At 54.0% G+C, this 10327-nt stretch overlaps 1 protein-coding gene and 1 non-coding gene across 12 annotated transcripts in view; both read left to right on the top strand.

Moving 5' to 3' along the window:
* Positions 1–10327, top strand: part of ATP2B2 (ATPase plasma membrane Ca2+ transporting 2) — a 280408-nt gene that overhangs the window by 256282 nt on the left and 13799 nt on the right. For all 11 annotated transcript variants that reach the window (XM_004702241.2, XM_004702240.2, XM_045289964.1 and 8 more), the window contains 3 exons: positions 6109–6322; positions 7762–7973; positions 8083–8190. In XM_004702241.2, the coding sequence (XP_004702298.1) occupies positions 6109–6322; positions 7762–7973; positions 8083–8190 (534 nt within the window). The remainder of the gene's footprint in view (positions 1–6108; positions 6323–7761; positions 7974–8082; positions 8191–10327) is intronic.
* On the top strand, positions 3161–3318 carry LOC115869630. Its single transcript, XR_004046293.1, has one exon. It is a non-coding gene; the product is annotated as a U1 spliceosomal RNA (small nuclear RNA).

The following is a 10327-nucleotide window of genomic DNA, read 5'->3' as shown; positions in this document are numbered from 1 at the left end:
GGAGAGTGTGGGGGCCAACTTCCAGGGAGGTGGGGTGCACAGGGAGGCTGCATGGGCAGGAGAAGGTAAGATGAGGCTGAAGACGCTCTCCCTGCTGACCTGGAAGAAGGCCATTCGGGTGGGGCAGGGCGAGGTCAAGGCCGGCTGCTGACCTTCTTGCTAGATCTTCTCAGAGTCCATAGGACAGCCCCGGGGGCCCTTGATGAAGGCGTTTAAGGAAACCTGCCTCCGTGGGGTGAGATGTGCAGAGGATTGTACCTCCACTTGTTCGAGGGGAGCAAGGGCTGTCCTGTGAGAATTCCATCAGAAACCTCACCCCCCACACACCCACCAGCCCTCATCTCGCCCCTTCAGACTTCTTTTTGTTCTCCCTTCTCAAAAACAAAACAAAACTCATGCCAGCGAGTGTCTCTGACTCACAGTGACCCAGCAGGGCAGCATAGAAATGTCCCTGCAGGGGTCTGGGACTGTGACTCTTTATGGGAGTAGAAAGCCTCATCTTTCTCCTGTGGCATGGCTGCTGGTTCTGAACTGCTGACCTTGTAGTTAGCAGCCCAACAAATAACCATGACACTATAGAGAAAAGTTTTAAAGGAGTAGGCTTTGCGTCTGTGTTAGTCTGGGTGGACTAGGAAAACAAATCCAGAGACACTCGTGTATAAGAAAGAGCTTTATATAAAAGAGTAATTGTATATTAAGAAAACATCCCAGCCCAGTCCAGTTCAAGTCCATGAGTCTGAAATTAGCCCATGTGTCCAATACCAGTCTGTAAAATCCTCTTCAGACTCACACATCGCATGCAATAACGTTGAGTGCAGGAAAATCACAGACCAGTGGGCAGAAAGTCTTGTAGGTCCACTGGCGGTGGAAGCATCTCAGCACTGGTCTCCACGTGGCTCCTCCAGCTCCAGGGCTCTAGCTCCATCAGTGTCACTCCATCTGGCTTGTCAGCAGCGGAAGACCAGCAGCAGAGTGTGGATCTGGCCTATTTATCCCCTTCCTGCCTCCAAATGGAGTCATCAAGCTGCGACCTGATTCATAGGCTAAACTACCCTTGCAAGTTGACAGGAGTTCATGCAACTGCCACAGAGTCCCTTAAGAATGCTGAAACTACCGTTTTGACACAGAATTCCTCAGGGAAGGGTGATGGAAGCTCTGCTTTCAGAATTGCATAGACCTGAGTGTGGGGACTGCTGGCAAGATGGCAGACTAGGCAGACAAGCTCCCCAGACAAATTCTCAGAACAAAGACACGAGAAACCAAACCAATATAGATGACCATCCTGGAACCCTCCACTCCCAAGGACAGCATAACGAAGGGGATCAGAAGTAAACGTTCCAAGGCTGTAAACAGCGAACCAGAGACAGCAGCGTGTAATCAAGGGCATCTCCAGAGAAACGGAAGAGATAAGCAGTGGGCACACCGAGCTTCCACAGGGACAGGAAGGCCAGAGAGTCTCAAGATAGAAGAGGCTGCTCTAAACCTGGAGAGAAAAGAAAAACTGACAGGGTAGCCTCAAAGACAACTGATAAACCTTATCATCGAAACAAAAAGGAAAATCATAAAGATTTAATAAATACTAAAACAACAGTAGCAAGGAGATGATAAGAAAACCCGTAGATTAAATGGACCGGGCACAGAAAATTATGTGGACAAAGAAATGAGAAGTCGCACATGCGCACACATACACACATGAGATAGAGAAACAAGAAGTTCATATCTATCAATTATTACAATAATGCAAATGGTTAATGTAGTCAATAAACAATAGAATGAATAGCAAAATATGATCCATCAATGGGCTGTGTACAGGAGAAAGCATTTGAGTAGATTTATAGCAAAGGAAAAATAGAACAAGTTATTAAAAAAAAAAAACTCCCAAGGAAAACATCCCGGCTTCACTGGTGATTTCTACTGAGCTTTCAGAGAAGAGTTGACAACACTCCTACTCAAATGATTCCAGAATGTGGAACAAGGAGGGAATATGCTTGGATTCACTTTATGAAGCGAGATAACCCTCCTATGGAAACAAGCAAAGCCCTCACTAAACGGGAACTCGTAGGACCACAGCCTCCTGAGCACAGACCCAGCAAATCTCACCAAAAGCCCAGCCAATAGAATCCAGCGAACCAGAAGAGGAACTCACACCAGGTACGAAAAGATGGTTCAACATAGAGAAACAATGTATCCCACCTAAAGAAAACGAGCTCCACCACAGGATCGCATCCAGCAGTGCAGAAAAGGCATCTGATAAAATCCAACACCCTTTCCTGATGAAAACACTCTACATAAATAGGAGGGCGATTTCCAAACATAATTAAGGGCATATATACAAAAGCAGCCATCAGTACCCATGGAAACAGAAGTCAAGAGATCCCAGGGTGCATTGTACTGGGTAGATCTGCTGTGCAAGGCCTCTTTAGAGTGTGGAAAGGCAAGGACGTTTTTTGTTTTTTGAGGACTCCAGGTGTGCCCCACCCCAGCCATGAGGTTTCAAATCACCTCACACGTGGGAAAATTGAATCTTGAACAAGGGGCTCAGAGGTGAATCCATGCATTGGAACGATGGTGCGGGCCAGAACGTGGAAAGTGCCGTGGGCTACTCAAAGAAGCAGCAGGTGATAGAAAGGAAATGTAACATCTGCACAAATATGCCTGATACAATTGAGGTACGGATTGTTCCAAGAGTTGTAAGAGCCCCCTATAAAATGATCCTTTAATTAGAAAGAACAATCAGCCCTGTCTTGGAAGAAGTGCAGCCAGCATGCTCCTTAGAGGCCAGGACAGCGAGACTACGTGATCAGGAGAGGCCAGTCCCTGGGGAAGGGCATCCTGCTTGGACTCAACAAAAAGCACTTGTGAGGATGGTGCGGCCAGGCGGCGGTTCACGAGTCCAACTAGCTTGATGGCGCCTAGCAACCACGGCAGACAAAACCAAGGGGCAAGATCTGTCTCTGGGAAAAGGATTGAAATGGGAGCTGGACAGGATGCCCTTTGTGGCCACCCCTCCTCAGTCTCGTACTGGGGAGCCCACCATGAGGCAGGAAAGGGAGATGAAGGCACCCGGTTGGCAAAGAAGGAGTTCAGTGACCGCTGTTGGCAGATAACAGGACCCCACACAGAAAACCCCAAAGGCTCACAGGACGTAGAACACGTTCAAATACTTACCTGGCAGGGGAGATACCATGATCACGAAGGTGGTTTTCCCAGGGCGAGGCTTATCCATTGCACTCCAGATGTGCTATTTAAAAAAAAAAAAAAAAAACACGTTCAAAACGGGTCAGAGACCTCAGTATAAAATCTGAAACTATAAAAAACGGGGACAAACTTAGGGACCTCCAACACCACATCAGTACACCCTAAAGCAGGGGTGGGAGCCTCCGCCCCACCACGGGCCATCTGGATATTTATCACATTCCTCTCAGGCCACATTGGTTACACAGTTCATGATCTCCCCATCACATGATGGAGGCGTGTGCTGTTAGCTGGTACGGATGGCCTCACAGGCCCTCGTGGCCAGGTGTGCCCCATCCCTGCTATTAGGCAGGACTCAAGCTGCACAAACCAGAGGACCAGGGCCTCCTGAGACAAAGGACTTCACCAGGAGAGTGGAAAGAGAATCCACAGATTGTGGGGGGGGGGCGGGGGGATTGTGGCCAGGGCATATTGGACACAGGATTAGTCTCTACAGCAGGGGTTCTCCACCTTCCTAATGCCAAGACCCTTTCATGCAGTTCCTCATGTTGTGGTGACCCCCCAACCATCACATTTTTTTACTGCTTCATCACTGTCATTTTGCTACTGTTATGAATCGGGAGACCCCTGTGAAAGGGTGGTTGAACCCCCCCAAAAGGGGTCACGACCCACAGCTTGAGAACCACTGCTCTAAAGCTTCCATAAAGCATCCACACACAAAAAGACAGACGATCCAGTTTACACAGGGGCAGGAGACACTCCACCGAAGAAGACATTCAGGTGGCCAACAAATGGGAAGAAACGCTCCGGGTCATTAGTCATTAAAGATATGCACATCAAAGCAATAAGATATCATCACCTCACGGCAGCATCAACTCGGGAGGAAAAAACAAAACAAAACAAAAACTGACGTCGAGTTGATTCCGGCTCAGTGACCCTGCTGGACCTGTGACTCTCCTGCTCCTCCTCCCGAGGAGCAGCTGGTGGGCTCCAACCACCCACCTCCTGGTGATCTGCCCCGTGTCCCACCGGCTGTGCCACCTGGGCTCCCTCCAGCATCGATAGCACAGACCAAAACTCAGAAAACAGCCAATGCTTGTGAGGTGTGAAGAGACGGGAACCCTCAAACACTGCTGGGAGACGGGCGCGGTGGGGTGGGAGCAGCTGTAACATGGTACACCCACTGGGGTGACACTCCCTTGAAAAGTTGGAAATAGCAGTCCCGGGTGGCCCACAGTCCCAGGACTGGGTTCACACACAAACAGAAATGTCTCCTGCTGGTTGCTAGGCTCAGACGGTCACCGGAGGGTGTACACTGCACGTGTTGGCTTGGATGCAGGAGGAGGCATTAGACCATAAGAAGATCGGCACAGGAAGAAACTGAGGGGTGTCCAAGAGTTAAAGGCAGCCACCTTGATACTGCTCTGTACTTGGCCCTACAACAACGGTCACAACCATCACCTGGGAGTGGTCACAGCCTGCGAGCTGGACAGGTGTGGGAAGGATGGGGGCCCACACCCACAAAGGCATATGGGTGGATAGAGGACTTCTATGTGTGTGTTCACATGTCCCGCAAACACAACCACAAACGTCACAGAGCACACGGGAGGTAAAGCCATGAAGCCTTCTTAGACCTCACTGACCACCTCTAGGGAACGAGCCCTGGGCCTGGTGGCAAAGATCCCCAAGACAGTGTTTTCCATCCAGCCGCCTTGGGGGAGTAGCAAACCTTCAGGGGTTTTCACCCGAAGGTGCAACAATTGATCTTTCCCCTTCGGGAGCCAAGAAGAATGAAGGAAGTCCCAAGACAAACAGACACCAGCCTGAGCCTCCAGGCCCCTGAGACCAGAAGCACCAGACGGTGCCCAGCCAGGTGCCCAGCCAGCACTGCCATCCACACGAAAGGAGGCCCAGGAGAAGGCCTGGAAAGAGTGGGAGGAACATGTGGGGCAAAACTCACAACTGTGATGAAGACCAGGCGTGCTGGCCTGATGGAGACAAACAGAACCCCTTAGTCACAGCTCCCTCCACCCCCACCCCCCAGCCTGTGGGTATGAGGTCCAATTTTTCAGCCCAACAACAGACAGCCCACATTCAATTGTTCCCGATCTAGATTTGCCCCAGGGACACAACGCAGAAGACAGGGAGGATTAGGAGAGGAGGTGGGATGGAAGCAGAAACCCCGGGGAAGGACGCTGCTACACTCTGAGGATGGAATTCCAGGACAGGAAACAACAGGTGTCCCAATCGTTGAACAGAAATTGGATTCTCCCTCCCCCATGAACCTTACCGGCCCACCATCCCCCCCAGCTCCGAATCACAATAAAGTCTGTCCTCGTTTTAAGACGCAGACAAGAGGGCGTGTCGAGAAATGACAGCTTCTCATTGATACGTGTATTGGATCGAGGTGTCCATGGCTGTGTAGCAATGCCCTCTGACTGACCCTCATACGTAAACATTTTTTATTCAGTAAGGTGGGATGGCAAGAGTAGAGAAGGGGGTGGTGATGAGGAGGGGGTAGGAGGGGGTCATGGGCATGGGGTGTTTAGGACAGAGAGACTTGGGGCACTGGGAGTTGCAGGCATGGAGGTATCAGCCGGAGAGAGTAAAGCTGGGAAAGAGGGACTGATGGGTGATGCTCACGCTGAGGGGCAGGGAGGGCATCCCGGCCACAGAGGCTGCTGGGGAGGAAGAGAGACAGACGGCCAACAGGCCTGGAGGGCTCAATGTTCTCCTCCGAAGGGAAGACAAGGTGAGGTGGTCAGACCTGGGCTGCTTGTCAGACACCTCCCCCTGTGCACTCAGGGCCCTGGCTGGCAGCGCCAGCCTAAGACTTCCAGCCGTCTCTGTCTGTATGCGGTGGGAGGAGGGGTGGCCGGCTGTGACAGCACCCTGCATGCCCACCGTCCCCAGGACTCACCCCTGAAGGCCGTGCAGATGCTCTGGGTGAACCTCATCATGGACACGTTCGCCTCGCTGGCACTGGCCACGGAGCCGCCCACGGAGACCCTGCTTCTCCGGAAGCCGTACGGCCGAAACAAGCCCCTGATCTCGCGCACCATGATGAAGAACATCCTGGGTCATGCCGTCTACCAGCTCACCCTCATATTCACGCTGCTCTTTGTGGGTGAGTCCCCACCCGGCATTCTGCGCTCACAGGCAGACTGCTGTCTGGCCCCCAGGGGGAGTGGAAGCTCAGGGAGGTCAAGGCCACCCAGAGGGTCAGGGGCAAAGCCAGGGCCTCCCCGTTCTGAGTCTGGCAGCCGGCAAAGTCCGCGCCTGGTCACTAGTGAGGAGGCAGCCCCCCTGCCACTGAGATCCATGGTTTGCGCAGCTCTATCTGCGTGTCTCTCAGGTAAGCCACAGGTATCACGGCCCCTGTCAGGATCCCAAGGCTCTGAGGCGGGTGGCACTCACCTCCTCTGGCCCAGCCCAGCACCTTCTCATGGAGACTGCTTGGAGAAACACCGCTCAGTTGCGTAACACCAGCTGCACCCGCTGGGCACTCCTGTGTGCCACCTTGTCGGGCCTCACCCCACAATAAGGAGGGGGCAAGGCAGAGAGGTGAGGGCCTGCCCAGAGGCACCCAGGTCATGGGACCAGAGGTGCAAAGAAGCCAGGTCCCCTGGCTTCAGGCAGATGCTCAGAGATGACCCAGGTACAGCTTCCCCCTGGTCTCAGACGAGGAAGCAGGCTACAGAGAGGGGAAGGGGCCAGCCCATGGTCACACAGCAGGCCAAGGCCAGGGCACCGTCCCAACATGGCCCTCAAGCCTCGCCTGTTTCCCCCAGTGCCTCAAGTTACACTTTCAACACCACAGGCAGCTACCCTCAGGGCCTAGGTGGCAGTCAGGCACGGGCACGGGGCACGTTCTTTCTGCAGAAGTGCTGGAAGTGAAACGTAGAACCATTGTGAATGTGACCTTGAAAAGCCTGGCAGGGAGCCAGACTAGAGGTGGCAGAGAAGCCACTGCAGGGGGCACTGGGGAGAGGGGGCAGAGGGAGAGTCCCCGGGTCAGGTGCTGGGGTCCCCAGTCACCACAATCCTCAGAAAACCTCACAAGCCCTCCCCAAACCAGGTCACTCGACTTTGCAGAAGGGGGCCTGGCCAGGCAGTTGTCCACGCTGCAGCCCAGGGGCCACCCTGCCCTCAGCACAGCTCTGTGTGGAGGGGCCGAGGTGAGGGTGGAGGCGGGGGCAGCTTGGCCTGCAAGCCCCACACTCATTGCAGGCATTCAGCTGCTCCTGCAACAGCCCTTGCTTGACCTTCCTGGGGTCCCAACCGGGCCACACCCAGCAGCCAGAGCCAGCCCTTTATGGGGAGCCCAAAGCCGGCTTTGCACGCAGCGTTCCTGGTTCATGCCCTGTCCTCCCAGCCCCAGGGGGGTTTGTCGGTCAGGGGCCCCGCCTTAGCCGGCCACGTGACCTGGGAGCATGCCTGGTGCCTGCCTTTGCCCTATGTCCACAGCCCTCGAGGGCGACAGCTGGCCCAAGGCCCTTCTCCCACTCCCACCACCCCTCCTGGTGCAAGCTGGCCCCAGCACAGCCCCGCCCCCTGGCTTGTCAGGCGAGAAGATGTTCCAGATCGACAGCGGGAGGAACGCGCCGCTGCACTCGCCGCCCTCGGAGCACTACACCATCATCTTCAACACCTTCGTCATGATGCAGCTCTTCAACGAGATCAACGCCCGCAAGATCCACGGCGAGCGCAACGTCTTCGAAGGCATCTTCCGCAACCCCATCTTCTGCACCATCGTCCTGGGCACCTTCGCCATCCAGGTAGCGCGCCGCCCCGCGCCCCGAACCCCGTCGCCCGCCCTCGCGGCTGTGAGGGATGCCCGCGGGGCCTCTGACCCCTGGCCCCTCTCCGCTGCCCTCTGACCTCCAGATCGTGATCGTGCAGTTCGGGGGCAAGCCGTTCAGCTGCTCACCGCTGCAGCTGGACCAGTGGATGTGGTGCATCTTCATCGGGCTGGGAGAGCTCGTCTGGGGCCAGGTATGTCGTGGCGGGGACACGGAAACCTGCCGCCAAAGCCACCGCCAGAATCCAGGAGCCAGGAGCGGTCTGCTAGGCCCAGGCCTCGGTGTTTGCCCTCTGGGCATCTGGGCAGGGCCCAGAGCAGCGCCTGCGGGTACCGGTGCCCTGTGGTGGTTTGGTTTCCCCGGCACTGTCTTTGACTTACTATTCCTTTTCCACAGGGCCCTGGCGGTGTCATGGTTACACGTCAGGCTCCGGTCCCTGTGGTCAGTAGTTCAAAAGCCATCAGTGGCCCCGAGGGAGATAGACGGGGCTTTCTGCTCCTGTAAACCAAACGGTCCCAGCCTCGGAGACCCAGCAGGGTCGCTGAGTTAATTTCAAAAAGGCAACAACATCATTGCCTTGACGGGGAATGAATATCACTTTTAACTAGAGGCTGACAGAGTGGAATCTACTGAGAGCATTGTGAGTGTGTGTAGGCTGAGTGCCTGCCAAGGTTCCCAGGCTGAATGAACCCTGCAGTCTGTGTTGCCACGCCAATCAGTCAGGGGTGTGAGGGAACTATGCGGGAGCAGACTGGTCCTGGCCCAGTCCGATGTCTCAGACTGCCAGCAGAGTGGCGGCCTCTCTGCGGCTTCTCCGCACCCTTCCAGCTGCATAGGGCACCGCCCTGAGGTCCCAGGGTGCCCAGTGGTGAAACCCCCTGCTGCTCACCAGAAGGCCAGCAGGGGGACATCCACCCCCAGGGTCACACGGAAGAAAGGCCTGGTGATTTACTTGCAAAAGGCCACAGCCACTGAGAGTCCTCCGGAGCATTCACGCCAGGCACTCGCTGGGTCACTGTGAGTCGGAATCTACCTGACAGTGCCTGATTCAGGGCAGCCATCCAAGACCCCCACAAGTTTTTGGGGGGGACACTAGTCTAGGTGTTCTCTAGGAGCCCGTCCAGCTTGGACCCCAACAATTCACTGCTAGGTCCCCTTTCCCTACTTTTGCCTAAGTTCCAGACTCACCCAGCCCCACCTCAGACAGCTTGCAGCCGCCTGCCCCAGGGAGAAAGGCCCAGAGCCTGGCCTAGAACCAAGGGGTCTTCTTATCAAGGTGTCCTGTCTGCCTGGGATGCTTCTGGGCCATCAGCCTGTTCCAGGGCAAGAATGGGAAGGTCTTTATGTGCCCCCCCCGCCAAGGATCTGCTTTTCACCTCAAGTCAGTCCTTCAGCCCCTCTCATCCTCCGTGTCACCATCCCCCTCGGGGTGTGGTGTGTCTCTCTGTGGGAAACTATACCTGGCCACGCACTTAGGTTAGAAAGTTAATCCTGCAAAAGAAAGCAAAACCACGGGAGAAGGCCGGTGCCTCCCCTTCTGCAAAGGCAGCTGAGACCAGTCGATAAGGGTGTGTCAAGGACAGAATGTGTGTGTCGACCAGACAGATGCACACAGATACATACAGATGCTCACAGATACATACAGATGCACACAGATACACACAGATGCATACAGATGCTCACAGATACATACCAGTGTACACAGATGCACACAGATACACACAGATGCATACAGATGCACACAGATGCACACAGATACACACAGATGCTCACAGATGCATACAGATGCACACAGATGCTCACAGGTGCATACAGATGCACACAGATGCTCACAGATACAGATGCACACAGATACACACAGATGCTCACAGATACATACAGATGCACACAGATGCACACAGATGCATACAGATGCACACAGATACACACAGATGCTCACAGATTCATACAGATGCACACAGATACATACAGATGCACACAGATGCATACAGCTGCACACAGATGCACACAGATACAGATACACACAGATACATACAGATGCACACAGATGCTCACAGATGCACACAGATACATACAGATGCACACAGATGCATACAAATACATACAGATGCACACAGATACACACAGATACAGATGCATACAGATGCACACAGATACAGATACACCCAGATGCATACAGATACACACAAATACATACAGATGCACACAGGTGCATACAAATACATACAGATGCATACAGATGCACACAGATACAGATACACACAGATACATACAGATGCACACAGATACAGATACACACAGATGCATACAGATATACACAAATACATACA

The sequence above is a fragment of the Echinops telfairi genome, unplaced genomic scaffold (genome assembly GCF_000313985.2).
Source record: "Echinops telfairi isolate 266 unplaced genomic scaffold, ASM31398v2 ScPeMD7_31;HRSCAF=116, whole genome shotgun sequence".
NCBI classification, from domain to species: Eukaryota; Metazoa; Chordata; class Mammalia; order Afrosoricida; family Tenrecidae; genus Echinops; species Echinops telfairi.
This window is presented reverse-complemented; position numbering and strand designations above follow the sequence as displayed.